Consider the following 18,989-nt stretch of genomic DNA (forward strand, 5'->3'; position numbering starts at 1 on the left):
TCCCATGCTTTTCTCTTTGCTGCTGGAAGAACTTCGGTAGTCGGAAGAACTTCGGTAGTCGAAATCCCAGTAGGCGACCCTTCTGTATCATCTACTCCTAGGACTAGGCCTAGGCCTAGGCCTTCTTCATCGTCTTCACTTGAAGAATAGTATAGCATACGCTCAGCAGTTGGAATGGAACAGGGTGTTCTGTCGTGCCATCATCAGAAAATGTGATATTCATAATGTTATTATCGTAGAAATATGCATCGTCTTCGCTTGAGTATTGAAGCATTAGCTCAGAGTCGCTTATCATGTTCATGATTTAACAAATTGATAAAAGAAATGAACAATATACGGTTTTATGTTCATTTAACCGTCATTCGCATCTAATCTTTGGAAAAAGCGCGAACGAATTTGATTGGCTGCTGATCAACGTTATATTTCATGGGACGTCGTCAACGTCCAATGCAATTACAATACTGTACTTTATTCATTTTAAAACAAACTGAAATTGTCCACTTTTCCATTACTGAAACTGATTTACTGATTTAACCTAAAGCCATAGAAATGTAAACTAAAATATGCGTAGTACATGAATATAGAGTAACAGTAACATTTCTAGTTTTTAATCTTTCTCAGTTTACTTTTAATAATGCTTTGTTTTTTTACGTTTTGTTTTATATTTGAAGATATCAAATTTGTCAGTGGTTTGTCATGACAAATTATACTTTTTAAATATGTTTTTTAATGGTTTTTATGTATATTTTTTTAAAAATATAATTATGTTTATTTACTCTTGTTGCACATCTCCCTCATTGAGACTGTGCCTCTGATAAAGAGATACAAAAAAATTCATAACATAATTAACTGTACGCCACATTAAATCTTGAAAAAAAAGTTTATATAAACTTTAGATTCTATCATCAAAACACTTCCCCTATTATGATCAAATCATCTTTCATGTAAACTTGGCCTATTTTTCAGAAATGAATATCCTTATAGTAATACGATGAGTGGTAAGTTCAGAGCTTGGGATTTTTTTAGGAAACAATGAGTTTGAAAGAATCCCAATTTGATTGGTCAAAATTATCGCTACTTATACGTCCGCTATAGATGGCGCTTTTTTTCATACAGATAACTACATAAACAGAACACAATTGTTAAAGAATAATTAATAATATTAAAGAACCAATTCTTTTAATTATTCCTTGTATAAAAATTGTCCCCATGTATGGCAAGATATTCCTAATTTTATCATATATCATCTTTAATTGTCTGTACACACGAACCATGTTATCTGTATATTTAAATGATTGTTCACACAATTTATTATATCTTATGTATTTTTATTGTTTTACTAAGTTTTATGATTGAAATGCAGTATAGATAACCAATTCGATAGTGCTTAGCACTCAAGAAAGGAAATCCCCAGGTTGCTTTGTTGCGTTGTTTGACTGCATGAAAATTTAATAAAATAATTCTGTTCGATCCTTTTCCTTCATCTATATGGCTTGTGTTTTGTAATTTCTGTGTGCATGCTATACATGTTGGCTTCGTCTATGAATTTGTTACCGATTGGCTATTTCCTTTGATTGTTAATGCGTTGGTGGTTGGTTACAATCAGGCCTGCATATTATTTTTCAAAATTATAACATTTTAAATTTTGTTGTAAATTGATGCTTTCAATAATGATTGTAGATCATTTTCACTATTTCCAATGAGAATTATATCGTCGGCCAAGAATGAGTCTTTTTATCAATAAAAAATATTAATCTCTTTCTCTTTGAAATCTTTTGTAAGTTCATTTATATATAATATTAACAGAATTAGAGAGAGAGAGAGACAGCCTTTGTGGGTTGAAAAAAATGGATCATTTTCAATATAAATCCAAATTACTAAAAAAAAGACAATGTTGTGGGTATCAGTGTGGCTGTGGGTATCAGTGGCTTGATCTTAATAAAGATACAAAATAATATAAACAAAAAGCTAAATCTAAACGATACAATTTAAACAACTTGACAAAATTAGCAGAGCTTTCGGGCAAAACTAGCCCTTCATCAGTGTGTAGAAATCAAGCGCTGCCTGAGTGGACTGGAATAAAAGAAATAAAACAAAAGAGGCATAATGCTGGTGAAAAGAGTGAGATTAGAAAACAATAAAGATAGCTTGGTATATATAAACAATTTAGAAATTGAATTAAAAATCAACTCAAATGGTGGTTAATATTGAAACATTAAATTTAGGTAGTCGATGGAATAATTTTACCGATCTGGGAATACGTTCCTAATGTTAAGTCAAAATATTTCGTGGTTTTAAGTAGTAATTCCAAGTGGTTTTCATGGTCTGCCCTGTCGTGAAAGAACGTCTCAATTGACACATTTTAAAAAAGCTTTTTGGGCAATTTAGGGAATGATACACCTTGTGGTGCATTCGGATTTTCAATTACTTGCAATTATTGTTCATTCCGGATGATAACAAAAACACGTTTGGTTGATTATCTGAAAATTATGCAGTATGCAGTTGAGAGGTTATTTCATGACGGGGCAGAAATGTAGGCTAATAATAATTTGTTTTGCACAATGCATGGTTAATATTAAACATCTTTTTTTATGCGAGTCTTCCTTATTACTTTCATTTAAACGAAACACAATTAAGTCACCTATGTGCGCTCACTTTGCTTTTTCACTTTGCAATGTTATCGATAACTTTAAACGAAGGGAGCCAACCGAAGCGCACCCGCATCATTTGGACGCAATCATAATGGGTTTTTGGACCGATGTCTTATTAACGTTCCCTTTTGTAATGAAAATTATGTATAAAGGGTTTTTTTCGGGCCGACATAAAAGTCATTCGAGATTCATGACATTTTTCGTTCTTTAATTTTTAAATGCCAAGGAGAACTAAAATTAGCAAAAGTATAGTCACGCGAGGGTTTATGAGTGCTATAGGATGCAAGTACAGCACGTTAGTAAATCAGGAAAGGTATGGATGATTTGTATAATGATATTGTTTGTGCTCTATCTAGTGCCTCCAAAATGTGTTTTAAAAATAAGAAAATAAAAAATGGGACCCACATTCCAGGGTGGAATGAAAATGTCGCAGAATGCCATAATGTGGCTAGAGAATCATTCCTTCTATGGGTTAATAATGGAAAGCCTAAATCTGGTTCATTATTTGAGGCGATGCGTTTTAAATGCTAGTGTAAATCAGAAGAAGAACAGCATAGGGCTGATTCTATGGTTAAGTCTTTATTAAAAAATGATTATGCTGATTTGTGGAAAAGGTTTATAAGTCTAAATCATGTACTCCTGTTCTTACTTCTTCTTTCTTGGAAATTTAAGAAATACTTACAGAATCTTTGGATAATGTTAATGGTGAATATGATAATTATAAGTAACCACTGGGCAGCTCATTTTGAGGAGCTGTTTAATTGTGTTCATAATGATAGTAATAAGGATTATGTTCACAGTATACTTGTTAATTGTAATGATGATTGTGGTTGTGAGGTAAATGTCCAACAGGTAGCGGGCATTATTAAAGATTTATCTAGTGATAAATTGTTCCGATTTTAAAATCTAAATCAGGTGATATTACGAGTAAAAGCAATTAGGCCTATAGCTTTAGCTAGTGTGGTATCTAAGGTACTAGAATTTGTATTAATTAAATTGTCCGGAGATAGCCTTAAGTCATCTGACCATCAGTTTGCGTTTAAATCGGGTCACTCCACAGATACATGTATATTAGTCTTAAAACAAGTTGTTGCATTTTACAGTCGGCAAAATAGCCCTGTATATGCTTGCTTTCTTGATGCCTCTAAGGCATATGACAGATTAAATAACTCTTTTTTAAAAATTGTTAAACAGAAAGATGCCAACCGCAATTGTAAAATTGTTATCGTGTTGGTACTCACAGCAACAGTTTTGTATTAAATGGGGAAGATCTATCTCCCGATGGTTCTATGTAAGAAACGGAGTGCGACAGGGTGGAATCATGTATCCGTTACTGTATAATGTTTACATTTCCCAAGAACCAGTGGGAATATTAAAAGAAAGCCGATCACGCTTACTAACATCTTTTAAACGGAGTTTTGGACGACGATATCAATGCCTGTTGCCACTGAATTGGACTGTGACTTTCATATCTTGTTCTTACGTGATATTAGGATTTATTGCTAAAAATCATATACAGTATAACCAAAGTTAAATATAAACTATGAAATATGAGTCTATGAAACATTTTAATTAACGCTTGAACTTTTTTTAAATTAATGTGATTGTAAATAGGGGCCTACCTGATTTGTATTAAAATGTTTCTAGGCCTATAATTATCAATTATTCCTTATATTCATCTGAATATAAAACAAAAGTCTACTTCCGAATTGGCAGGGTCGGAGTCACTATAATGTAATTAGCTACCCCATTTGGACGGAAAATAATAATAATAATAACGTTCAAATTACTAATATAATGTTCAGATACTTTAGTCTAATACCACCTCAGCCCGACCATGGGGTTGGTTAGAGCATTTTTTAGAAATAGGGACATAGCTTAGATTGCTAGCAATTCCACTATTAACTCTTGATAATATCACAGATAAGTTTAAAGTTTTAAAAAACCGCTGATTATAGTTTCAAGCAATAAATAGATAGGACTGGACATGCCCTCTAGAGTAAAACTAGGTAAAACTATAGGAATCCATCCCAAAAACGTATTGGATTTGTTTCCGTTTAAAAATCTTTTCATTTACAATAATTTTTAGTTCATACATTAAATGCCAAGGAAAACTAAATTTAGCAATATTATTTGTTTAGGGGTGCAAATAAAAGTGAAAACTATAGACAAGATGTAAAGTAGTCTAATGTACCGTTTCTTCGATAATCTTAATTTTACCTATACCTATACTTTTATTCAGACATTCCGGATTTTTAATCCTCTCAAAAATAATGTTAGCTAAAAGTAAGAGTGCATTGCCTGGTCTATATTCCTGAAAAAAGTTTTGTCGTCTCTCGATTTTATGATGCTGTGTCCGATTCTATAAATACGTTTTATATTAACACTGGCAGTATTTATCTATATTAACGAACACATCCCTTTTTACTTTCCGTACTTTTGAACCTTCTGAACATAGTCTGGTTATACTGAGATTGTTTATCTAATTGAATTCGTATCATATATTACGTAATATTAGGATATATTGCTAAAAATCAAGAAGTAAATAATTGTTCGGGTTGAGTGCTATAGGATAGAATTACAGTTATGAAAAATGTAACGAACAATACACTTTAGAAGTTGTTTGAATCCCATCTAGTCTACACGCTTTAAACTATTTTAATTTGATCGTAAATACCTATATTCGTGTCATTGATATTACACGATTGCGACATGAATTTTCATCAAAGTATCATACATTAAAAGTGATGCTGGTGATTGTAAATAAAGCTCTTTTAAATGGCAACCATATACCATACGTTTCTTATAGACCTAATCCGTTAGAAAATTAAAATACTTTTAAAACTTTTAATTTGCATCTCCTATTTAGGCATCAAAACTTATTGTGTGTTGTCCCTTAGATGGAAACCAGGCAATCTAGCACCAAAATAATTTCGTAATTATATACTGTAGGCCTAGTGTATATATTAATATAAATCACTCGAATAATGACAATACAAGTTATTGCCTATTCCCTATCGAAGTTAAAAGTTCTTCTGTAGGACTAAGATACAGTCACTAAAGGCAATATTGTATGTATGTTACCTATTAAATACAAGCCCGTACTTCATCATTCAACATAATTAATAATTTCGCCATGCAAACTTCGAAGTGTTTTTTTGTATACTTTACTAAGTACTTTCCATGTATTTTAAATAGTCAATTAAGCTAAGAATATAGAGCACCGTGTTTTTATAGGTTCATCTTTTAAATGTGTCTCGTTGTGTGCTTTGCATCTGTTTAAAAAAAAATCGTCACATTTGTCTTAGCTTTCGGAGTCAAAAATCTCGAATGACTTTTATGTCGGTCGAACAAATTTATTATGATGAACTCGTATGTTGATTCTCTCTCTCGGACAACATCTTTATAAAACTGGCTAATCGTATCTTAGCGGTATCAGGTCGGCTGTCTTCGTTTTGCTTCTAGATATCGCATTAAGCTATTAGTAGGCCTACCTGACATAACCGAGCTATCAAAAAGCGAACTTCAATCACAGAGGTGACTTATTTGTCCCAAATTTAGTTGAGAATGTTTTAAGGCCTAAACGAATTATTATTACAAAATTTAGTGGGCCTATATTATAAAGTGATTGGTTTAATGAAATTAATAACAAAGACTCGAATTAAAAAGTACAGTATAATTAATCATGCACGTGTAAAACAAATTATTATATTAGCCTATATTTTAATGCCAACACTTTTCCAATACGTGCTTAAATTGGCTTTGATTGTTGCTTCATAGAAAACCATAACCAATTAATTGTCTAACCAAAAATGTCATTTATCTCATACACTGTAATATTTGTAGTGAGTGGTAGAAACCAAAACACTCTCCGTATGAGAATGACACAGAGATCAGCTATAAAAAACATTAAAGTTTTTCTGTAACCGAAATGTTAATTCAACCTACTTGCAGAAATCGCACAGGACTTTTAATGTAGTCCTGTTGCTTTCAAAAGTCATGTCGCAATCGTTTAATATCTTATATCAATGACACGAACATATTAGGTTGTCAAATGGAGCGACAAAACTCGCAAAGACAAAAAAACACTTGGAATTACTACTTAAAGCCACAAAACTGTTTGATCTTAACATTAACATACTCCCAGATCAGTAAAATTATTCCATCGACTACCTAAGTTTAAGGTTCAATATTAACCACCATTTGAGTTGCTTTTTTTAAGATACAATCCTAATTGTTTATATCTACCAAGCTATCTTCATTGTTTTCAGCTTGTGCCTTGATCCTTTGTTTTTATTTCTTTATTCCAGTCCACTCAGGCAGTGCTTGTTTGCTTCATATTCTCAATTTTGTCCTTTCACTTATAAAGGGCTAGTGGATTTATATTTAATGTTTTTTTAAATTTCTGTTGTTTTAATTCACATAATGTCTAAAAGATCGCAATAATAATGAAGCTTTTGAAATGGATGTAAAATATTCATATTCTCAATTTTGTAAAAGCACTTCCACTGATATAGTATATTATCCTATTAATTAAATATGACAAGTTGTACAGGTAGTTTCAGTTTTTATTTTCTATTGTTTTTGTATATTTTTTTTTTAAAGTAATTGTGTTGCTTAAATCATGGAGGTATAAACATATTTTGATATGCTTAAATGTTGTATGTGTGCCACTGTTAAATATGTGTTGCTCCAAATAAATATTATTATATTATTATTACAAGGTACAGTATTCATTTCTGAAAATTATATACATAAAAGATGATTTGATCATACAGGAAATTGTTTGAAGATAGAATTTAAAGTTTAGATTTAACTTGTTTTAAAGATTTAATGTGGCTATACTTTGATATATTATAAACGAATTTAACAAAACTCTTTGAAATTTATAATTCTATTGAGCCTATATGCGTGGTACGGTCACTGTTACTCTTTATTCATTGATTTAAACTTCAGGATAGACTTTTTATTAGAAAGAAATAAACACACCAGGGTTAAAAGGGTTAAATAATCCATAATTAAGCGATATATCTACACTGTGAGACACAAAATGCTTTCATAAAATTACACATTTATACCTTTGCTTAATAATAATATTTTATAATAATTCATTTTAACGGCACTACGCCTACATGATGATCATGGGTAGCTAATGGCATGGGGCTCCGACCCTGTATGCCACTTTTGGAAGTGTTTATATTGATGTTGCAAACAATTTCATTATCAAAATTTATATGTAGAAGACAAAACTGATTAATTAGTGTGCATGATGCATATAAGAAGTAATTACTGAAAACTATCATTGTAGTACATTTTTTATAGTATTAGTAGTACTTTATAGTATAAAGGGTGTATAAAGTTGTGCCTTTTTAAGCATGATTTGAGTGATAGTTGTTTTTGGGGTTGGCAATTATTGCGACAAAATTGTAATGTCCTTGACGTTATTAATGCCTAATTTCCGTGACAGAGATAGGCCTAAACCCTTATATCAATAACATATCATTGGATTTTTTTTTTAATTAATGTGATATAAAGGGATAATCGCAGAAACAGCACAGAACTCCGAATTCCTAAAAATGCTCTAAACATTAGTCCCAATCATAGTCGAGCTGACGTGGGTTTGGACTTCCAAATATACACAACCTTAAATTACCACTAAATTTCAAAAACGTTGCGCCGGTTCTGAATATTATATCTAATCTGAATGATATAGGCCTAAATGAATAATACTGATACTTGCAGAAACCGCAAAGAACGTTCAATGTATTGCATTCAAAAGACATGTCGCATTCGTGTAATATCTTATATCAATGACACGAACATATTAGGTTGTCAAAAGACAAAAAAAACTTGGAATTACTACTTAAAGCCACAAAACTGTTTGATCTTAACATTAACATACTCCCAGATCGGTAAAATTATTCCATCGACTACCTAAGTTTAAGGTTCAATATTAACCACCATTTGAGTTGTTTTTTTTTAGATACATTCCTAATTGTTTATATCTACCAAGCTATCTTCATTGTTTTCAGCTTGTGCCTTGATCCTTTGTTTTTATTTCTTTATTCCAGTCCACTCAGGCAGTGCTTGTTTGCTTCATATTCTCAATTTTGTTCTTTCACTTATAAAGGACTAGTGGATCTATATTTAATGTTTTTTTAATTTTCTGTTTTTTAACTCACATAATGTCTAAAAGATCGCAATAATAATGAAGCTTTTGAAATGGATGTAAAATATTCATATTCTCAATTTTGTAAAAGCACTTCCACTGATATAGGGCTAGTGTTGCCCATAATAATAATAATAATAATTTATTTGGAGATTACACTTTTACAACAGTGGCACTCGACCAAATGGAAGGTGCATCCATATATTATCCTATAATTAAATACGATTTAATGTGGCTTTACTTTTATATATTATAATAATATTTTATAATTATTCATTTTAACGGCACTTTGATAAAACAATGTTATATATCATACTATTGCACCTTTATTCATGGGGTGACCTACTATAACCTTACACTATTATGGAAAAAAAGAAAAAAAAAACAAATAAGAATTGTGAAAGTTAACCCAATGTATCACAGGTGTGACTTGGCTACACAATTGAAAAATTCATTATATAATAATATCATGTGCATGCAAAAACAAAATTGTATTATTAAATGTGCATATCATTTATTTGTCTAATATAATTTTATATATTAGTTTAATTTATTTTTCTAACGCCTAGTTTGACAGGCCAACTTTGAAATTGAAATAATCTTTTCGTTCGACACAATATTTCAGAGATACGTGAACATTTGATGATGGTCTATCCGATATGACTTTGTTTTTTTGTACATAAAAAGTGGACAATTTTGGTTTAGATCAATGAATGCTTAAAATTGTTTTTTTTTTTGTGCTATATTTTTCAAGTTGATATCTGGAATACTATCAATGCTTTTATCTTATAATACGCGATATATTCATATTTTTTTACAAGAAAATAAAGTATTGATCACTAGCTTGTTTTTATGTATTTAATAACTATTCTAAGTTCATTTTAAATAGGCGTATGTTTATATTTTAATGATTCATGGTAAACAATTATAAACAGCTTCAATATTACACAGTAGGTTATTCAAAAGAGACGCACAATTTATACGGACGTGTTTTTAACGACAAAATTGACCAATCAAAATGGAAATAGTCAAAATACAATAATTTTATGTTCATTGGCTACCCCACCAACAACCTAAACTTCAAATAATAAAAGATCCCTGTAATACTGTATTTAAAAAAAAGCATATTTGCAACCGAAATGTCTTATAAATATAATATAAATTTACAATTATACAAAACAATATACAACTGCTTATAAAAAAGGAATTTAATTCAAGAATTTTAATTTAGTTAAAATATCAGGATTTCTTACTTCAATTTGATGTTTCCTTTAGAGGCGCTAAACTTTTGAATATATGATTTATTTATTTTTTGGTCATATGTTTTTTATATCATGTTATTATGTTATGTGCAAATAAAGTATTTACATAGTTGATATATATATATATATATATATTATGCAGTGTAGCATAGGTGAAATTACGGGAGCCCAATATGAATTAGTTTGAAATGGTAAAAATTATTTTACTACAGTATAAGTAGATTAAAATATATAAATTAATCTATGAAAATGATTATATATTACTGGCAGATTTTATCGATCTCTATCGTGCAAATAATACTCGTTATCGATATGAAATACGATTTGCACTTGAGTTTTTCTTCCTGCTGATCTGTAGCTTTAGTATAAACAATGTGAACAATGCCCAAACAGGGAGTTGACTAATAACTCCCTGGCCCAAATAAAAGATCGTAACAGTGTGAAAGTGCGTCACTCGTCGCCCAACATTGTTTGTGATCACTTCGTTATCGCATTTGATAAAAATGGACTGGAGGTTTTGTGTAGAGGAAGACAACATTGCTTATCTAATAATTAATAACACTAGGGCAATAAAGCATTCTGATGGTGAACAGTTAGGCAAGGTTATAAAATTTACCAAAACAACTAAAGGCAAAAACTGGCTTAAGGTAAGATTGTTGTGTTCTTCTAAATAATATAATTTTCTTTTAATGTTTTTAGGGAACCATTCTTCACCAGTCTTATTACTTTATACAGATGTTTTATTTTCCATTTTGCAGTTTTAAAAAGTGTTTCAAGCCACGCAATTATTAGTTTTATTAGTATTTTCCCAGGGGCACAATCTTCAGCTGTTTAATAGGCCTATTATATTTGGATTTTATAGGCTTTCTGATTATAATATATATTATGATTTATTCGATTATTTATTTCATCTAATTCATTGAAATGTTGTTTCAGGCCTAAAACTAAATTGTAATATATCTTTACTATAGGACCATTGATACTAATTTTGTTGACCATTTTTTTAACATGAAAGTTTTATATATGATTTAAAAAATGCATTTTCATCAAGAGCACCAACACTGAATATTAGGGTGTAGTGTGTAGACTTACCAACTATATAAATTTTTATGTTTAGTTATTTATTTAATTAAAAACAAATTTGCAATACTATAGATTGTTACAGAAGAAAGCGACTGTAGTAGTACGCTTGCTGCAACCAAAGTATTGTGGAGCAAATTCAAACCGGACGAAAATTGCCCATTTTGCAAATGCAAGACAATTGACGACCTTACCAAAACATTGCAAACATTACGAAAGCGAAAAGCTCAAGATGCTGAAAACTTAACACAAAGAGAACAAGAATTAACATAAAGACAATCGACGAAACAATCAAAGAAAAGATCATTGGTTAGTATATGAAACATTTGTTATTGAAGTTACATACTGTACCATGCCCCATGGACAAGCATAATTATTATCTGCTTTTGTTACTGTAGTTTACAATTAAACAAACGTTACTGTTTTATATTTTTTCAAATGTTTTGTTGAATATGTCACATAATAGTTATTCACTTTGATCTTGGATAACAAAAACTGTAATTTTAAACATAACTCACAATAACTATAGGCCTAACCATGATTAGATTTAATGTATCTACAATTCGTTACGTTAAATTAGTATAATCTGGCTAGATAAGTAATTATACGTACTAGGCCTATTAAAATATAAAGCGGATGAACACATTTTTCGAAGATGAACGAACTAAAGATATTTTGAACACAGGTTTTAACTTCTTATAGTTACTCTATTTTCTATTTGTTTTATTGTTATTTAAGTTTCAAACAGTTATTATAAAACGCATAAATAGATTCCGGTCATTCGATTGGACAATTTTCTTTCACATGACTACTACTAGCCTTGCAAACCCAGACCTAGGCCGGATGCTAACATACACTAGGCCTAACCTTCCTAGATATTGTGCAAAATACCTATATAAATTCAAAATTAACTAAAATATAAAAAATAACATGTGCAGGGTGATCTCCATGCACTTAAGCAAGCAGGGGGTGATGATGTCCTGACACTACCTAGGCCTAGACTAAATGGCCTATACTGTATGGCAACGTTAAATTTTTAGGATATATATTGTTATTTAAAAAATAAAACTAATATTAAAATATAATGTCAATCATTTTTTGTAATTCATATAATTTAATAATGTATCCTTTTTCTGAAAATGTCCAACTTTTTATGTAAAACAATTTTTTAAAATGTTTTTTACTGATGTCGCAACTTGCAATTACTGTGGAATTCCCCATTTTAGTAAAAAATAAAATTGGTTTATTAAATATAAAAATCCTATCATAATAATAATACAATGACATATTTATATTAAGTTGTTTCATATTAGAATTGTGAAATACAGGTAAATGATTTCACTAAATTGTAGTAGTAGGCTGACATTATTAGTCACCGACACCCAGATTAGCCAGGACATAAGATTACTACGATGCTTGATCTAAATCCTGGGGAGAATACTTCCTTGTTGTATAATCATAAGATGTAATATTTAACAAACTGTCATTTTACCTTTATAGGTCTAGTTGCTGTGCCAAGAAGTTCGATAGTAGCGCTGCCATCGGACTTACTACTTCGCAAGATCGACCAAGATTTTGTTAAAAAAATTCAAGAAACGCTTACAAAGGACGGTCTGGTGAACACGATACTACCTGTATTGCTTAATAAAGAACATTACGATTTCTTTAACAAACAAGAATACGAGAAGTGTATTTTTTATTCACTTGGCGGAAATCATTTAAGAACAGCACTATCAACAATGAGTGAGAATATATTTAAACAATTAGAAGTGGCAGTCTATTTTGATCTAACAAAAACTGAATCACTACGTGTGGCATCTCGACATAATTTCGTCACAGGTAATACTCACCAAGCAACTTTTGAAGACAACGTTGCAGTATGCCGTAACCTTTTGCAAGATTACAATGACAAAGATGCCAAAACGACTTCGACATGGAGGAGAAAGTGTGCAGAGGCAATTGGCAAACAATCGTTCGAAAAAAAGGTATTATTAATATTATTTAAACAAGTTATTTAGGACTCTAATATATAAAGTTGTAATTAATAATGTAATGGTGATATAATTAATAATAATGTTGTAATTAATAATAATATATAATAAATAAGGATATTAACAATAATAAAAAGATAATAACGATAATAATAAATAAGGATAGTAATAATAAATAATAACGTTGTATTGCAGATAATATCGTCCATGGAACCGATGTTCCAAGTATCATTGTATACGGACCGATGCTACACAAAGGTTACCAAGCTGTTTGCCCAGTATAATGCAGGAACGGTAAAGGATTCCAAACCCGGAAAGCAATTGAAGCAGTCGGTAGGTTTCTTACATTTATTTTCTGTCACATTTATTCTCTCAATAAATAGCAATTACTGGTGTATGCTTTTTTTTTGGCAAAAACAAACAAGCAAGAAACACAATCAGTTAATTATTAGTCTCAGTCACTTGCGGTAGAAACAACGCGTCTTCATTCAAAGGGTTAATAACTTTGTAAAAAACAATCTATTATTTATTAATTTATTTATTTTATACAGTTGTCAACCAACAGCGATGAAACCGCCACTAACAGGTTAAATCTAAACATAACAAACTATAAAAATGTATTCAAATTAGGCCTAATTTATTATAAAAAAAAACATTTTAAAATAGGCCTGTTTTTTCTAAAGGGGGGGGGGGGAGTGTGATTAACTTTGTTAAAACTAAAAAATGGCCTATTCAAAAATGATATGACGTGCATTAACAATTGTTTTGTTTTCTTCAATTGTTATCCACACGAGAGAAATGTTTATACTGAACCTCTTGGACCCTTATTGGAACGCTTTATTATTTGTTATCAGTATTGTGACTAAACATTTTTTTACAATTCTATAGTTCTTCATGACACTACAAGGCCTGTCGGAAGAAGACAAGTTTGAATTGCTGTCATCTGTAACAGACGGAACAATGTCCATTAAAGAGGTTGAAAATAAAGCACGGTCGATTAAGCAGATAAAGGTGATCAGAGGAAAATTTTTGACAACTATTAAAGTACTGACATGGAAGGAAGCGACCGAAAGATTTCCGGAGCACACGACCGATTCTGCTCTTCGGCCTTTTTTAACAACAAGTAAGGTTACTATGTTACTAATAGAATTCAGTCGCTGTATTTGTGCTATATTTCTAAAACCAAGTCCCACTCTGTCAGATTTTAAAAATTCGTACAAAATTGAAACAATTTAATATTATGCAGTTCGATGCAAAGGTACTTTATTCACACAAAACTACTATCCCTTATAGAAATTAAAATATTGAATAAATAATAATAAAAACATTTTAATACATTTCTTTTGAAAGGGAAGTTATCTAAAAGCGAAATTCCACCAGGTTTATTCATGCATTGTCAAGATGCTCTGTTTTGGGAGGAACAAAGGCAAAGCCTCAAGCGTCAACAGTTGATATTTTAACAGAAGATGGAACAAGATCAAAGTGTCAAGTTATGTCTGGGCCGTTTATTGGCAGAAAATTGACAGATATTGCCAATTCCAGTAATATGGGGTTACATCGTGGCCTGCTCGTACTGACAGAGGTTTGATATATTTTAAATATTTTATATTGTTTTGTATATTTGTAATTCATTCTATAGTGAGGGGTTTTCAAATTTGAAACTAAATTGTTTTTTTACGGCCTATCAATGTGGCTTTACTAAGAAAGATTTTAATAGATTTATATAAACAACAGAACAAATATTCAAACTGTTTTTAGAGATTATATATATTATTTTATAATTCTACCCATTCTAACTGACCCCCCGAAGCCTGACACATGCAATTTTTGCATAACACAGTAACATTGAGACTGCACTGGTTTTGTTACTGGTTTTGTTACTGTTGTTATTCTTATTATATTATTTTTTCTATGCTTTTTTTTGTAGAAATGTGAAAAAGAAATGCTGATTTCTGATGTCATCGTAGTTGTTTGCAATGACGAGGACCTGCTATACAATATGACTATTTTAAAAGACAATGATAGAGTCATGCAAGTACAGTATTGGTATTGCGAAGAACAAGGTATACCCAGTTTGTTATTGTATTTACAAATATAGTTCAGTCATTTTTATTCAATTATAAATATAGGTCAATCATTGATTGGCAGTCTACTAAAAAATGTTCACCAATTTGCAATACTAACTGCTTTTTGGTATGAGGTGGATGGTGAGGTAATGGGGTTATTTCTTCTTGTTTCTAATAAAAGAAAAAAAAAAGAAATGTACCATTGATATTATTATTATTATATTCAAATATACAGGAAAGTTAATTTAAGTATGTAGGCCTACAGTTTAATGATGATTCATATTTTTTTTAGACACCATTCGCACGTTATTAGTAAGCCCTCAACACGAACGCATGATGAATGGAATTGGTGGCGTCATTAAGGCTAAGTCACTAGAACCGCTAATTAAGCAACTAGTGACAAGGCATAGCAGAGAAGGTCACTTAGTTGTAAATTGCCTAGGATGGAATGGTAAATAATACATTTATACCATAACTCATAATAATCATTCATTGATGTTAACCAAAAACATACCGCGTGACAATTGGGCATGTCGCTAAAATCCAATCAAATGGGAAAAATTCTTGTTCTTTGAGTCATTACTATTGTCGTTTGTACAAACGACATTAATGAACTAACAAAATATTTTAATATTCAATTGAAATCTATTTTATTGTTATTATAATTACAGTGTTCAAGGAAATAATTTTGCAACGGCGCAATTGTATAACCTTGCTCGAGAATGATGGGGAATCTGAATTAAGATCCAGATTAGTTCGTTTCAAAGAAGAAATTGAAAACAGCATTCAGCTTGAAAATGGAGCCCAATCGGATGGTAAGTTTAAGTTAAATTAACTTTATTGTTTATCTATTGTCATGGATGCTAATACGAAGAACAATATACAAGCGATATTGTATACATTCAAGTCGCAATACAATGCTGATGATTTGATGTTTGTAGTGCAATATACTGCTACTTTTTGTTCAGGAATTTTAAAACGGCATATTAAGCTGTATTCTCATAACTTGGACGGCATACTATGCTATCTGTATTGTAAACTTGTATAAACACAGCCCATGCATTTAATTTTTAATCAATATTCAAAATACCCATAATCAATTTCTGACCCAATTTGAAACATATAGTAATACAAATTTAAAAAAAGAGATTCTCTATTTTAAAATTTTGTTTACACAGAGCTTCTAAAAAAATTATACAACTATTTAGAGGTCTATTAAATAATAGGGCCTTGGTTTATTCATCATTTCAGATGAGGACGACAGTACAGATGAGGAGGTTGAAGATAATGCGGAGATGGCAAATGAGGAGGACGACTACACATTTCCGGGGTGAAAATAGCATTCATGATACTGGACACATGCCTTGCAGTCACATTTTATATAACTTTTCAAATTAATTTATTAAATTTATTCTGTGCCTTGTGATGTTTATATATATACTGTATATACAATTGAGAGACTAGTACTGTTCCGCCGTACTACGACAGTGGTCTAATGGTCATCTGCATATCAAGCAGAATGTTCCGGGTTCGGACCTTGGATTGGGCATTCTCACTGATTTCCTCATCTTTATCGTTTAAAATTAAATAATTAAATTTCACTGGGCGGTTTAGAATTATTCTGTGCCTGTGAAATGTATATATCTTTTAAATATTTTCTACTACAATCACGTATAAATAGTTAGTAATGCATACAATACTTATTTTACTAGAAGCCGAGTTTAATTCATTCTAAATTAATAACCAGTGTTAGTGAATAAATAGTTAAAGATGTATTGTCCCTTTGACTAATTCCAAAAAAATAAAAAATAACAGATTTCGAAAAAAGGGGGGTCATTTTGAAGTATCATAATAATTATTAACTATCACCAAACATTTTTCGAAAAAAAAAAAATTTAACTGAAATACAGACGTTTTTTTGTTAAAAAAATAACTTTGACTTCCAGTCAAAGTTTTCGATCAAAACATATCCCATAATGAAATGCGCTTGTTTGGCTACTCTGTATGCATAATCATAAAACTTCCTCGCGATCTGTGTGAAAACACCTTCTCAATCGTGACGAGTTGTAAACAATCCTAATTAGCATCATGCATAATGCGTACTCGTGGTTTGAAATGTTTGTTTACTTTCGCTCGCGACGATTTTCTAGACAAATGTAATCAAACTAATTTACCTGTTAATTACGTAAACTTGTTGCTTTTGGCTTGAATTTTCGACTTAAAGTGAATAACTTTAATATTACTTTGATATGGCCAATTTAAATTTAGAATATTTTGACCTTCATTTTTTTGTGTTTCAAGGGACAATGCATCTTTAAAATTTATCAGTTCTTTAATTCTTTGATGTACGGCTGAGAAAAAACACCTTATGAGTGTATTCATGTTTTGTCATTAATAAAAAGCTTGTATAGCACACTAAAACTTTGTCTACTAATTATTTTTACAGAGAAATTCTTGTATTTCTGAAGTCATAAATTTTATGACCTAATGGCAGCTTCACAATCATGTCATAAATATTATGACTTATGTGAAAATAGTCAATACCTTGAAGCCCGGAAATCACAGCCTCATGTACTATAACCAGCGTATTCCGAGACATAACATGTAGTTTTAAATTGTCATAAATTTTATGACCTAATGACTGCTAAATTAATGTCATAAATATTATGACTTATGTGAAAATAGTCAATACTGTACCAGGAAGCCCCGAAATTAGTGCTTCCTGTACTATACACTATAACTAGCGTATTCCGAGACTTAACATGTACCTTTAAATTGTCATAAATGTTATGACCTAATGACTGCTAATTAATAATGTCATAAATATTATGACTTATGTGAAAATAGTCAATAGGCAGCTACCATGTCGCTCGAATAATACACGCTGTTATCTGCTGTATAAAGCCCATCACTTTATAACTTTTTTGTTGAATCTAATATATTATTACTGAGTATAAGGTGGTTAGGAGCTAATAATACTAAGCTTTAGAGCTGAGTGGAAATGGGCCGCTACTACTGGTAATTACACCAAAGTGTTTTGTGTATGATAATCGAAGTGCAGCTAGCTCTGCCAACAAATGCATGGATTAATACATTCATTTATAAAAATAGTTTTTAACACTCAGCTAGCTTTTATCTTATTATCATAAATGAAAACAAAAAAGAATTGCCATTTTCAACTACAAATAAAAACATATCATCCAAACTAATAAACAGAAAAAAGAAACAATTATTCAATCAATATTATAGTTTATCGTTAAAGTAAGTTGATATATTTATGTTTCATTATACATTGTATTAAACTAGTTAATGTCGATGTATACATTTATATAAAACAAGGTTTTGTTTATTAATTTCTCAGCGTTACTAAAATCAAAATATAAAACAAAACAAATTATACGGCAAGTTTATGCAAATAAAAATAATTATAAGAGGAAATGTTTGTTATCGCTAAATTGTAGTATTTTGATAATATTGAAATCGATAAAAATCAAAATATGCATATTTTACGATTTTGTATACATTTTAGCTATGAATGGCCAAAATTAAAGTAAAGGTCGATTTTGTTGAATCTACACAGACGTATAATGTTTGTACTGAAAATAAAACGTGCTGGTTGAGAATTGAAATGTTTGGATAAAAGAGAAGAAAATTAAATGAGTTATTACAACAGGATATGTCATTTTTTTTGTCACCAGTATGTAGATTTAGGAGGACACTTTTATATAGTTTAACTCTATTTCCTTTAACATAACATGTTTGATAGCCTG

At 30.6% G+C, this 18,989-nt stretch overlaps 1 protein-coding gene across 2 annotated transcripts; it reads left to right on the top strand.

Moving 5' to 3' along the window:
* Window positions 1-11,202: 11,202 nt before the first annotated feature.
* LOC140043715 (uncharacterized) lies at window positions 11,203-17,563 on the top strand. 2 transcript variants are annotated; one of them, XM_072088211.1, is made up of 9 exons: window positions 11,203-11,471; window positions 12,663-13,147; window positions 13,349-13,486; window positions 14,042-14,276; window positions 14,504-14,735; window positions 15,081-15,216; window positions 15,512-15,670; window positions 15,891-16,034; window positions 16,471-17,563. In XM_072088211.1, the coding sequence occupies exons 5-9, from the start codon at window positions 14,646-14,648 to the stop codon at window positions 16,551-16,553; spliced, it is 612 nt and encodes a 203-aa protein (XP_071944312.1). In that variant the 5' UTR covers window positions 11,203-11,471; window positions 12,663-13,147; window positions 13,349-13,486; window positions 14,042-14,276; window positions 14,504-14,645; the 3' UTR covers window positions 16,554-17,563. The 2 variants fall into 2 exon arrangements, with proteins under 2 accessions (XP_071944312.1, XP_071944311.1); XM_072088210.1 differs by lacking the exons at window positions 15,081-15,216; window positions 15,512-15,670; window positions 15,891-16,034; window positions 16,471-17,563 and having other exon boundaries at window positions 14,504-14,641.
* The last annotated feature ends 1,426 nt before the right edge of the window (window positions 17,564-18,989 follow it).

Source organism: Antedon mediterranea, chromosome 3 (genome assembly GCF_964355755.1).
Source record: "Antedon mediterranea chromosome 3, ecAntMedi1.1, whole genome shotgun sequence".
Lineage (NCBI taxonomy): Eukaryota > Metazoa > Echinodermata > Crinoidea > Comatulida > Antedonidae > Antedon > Antedon mediterranea.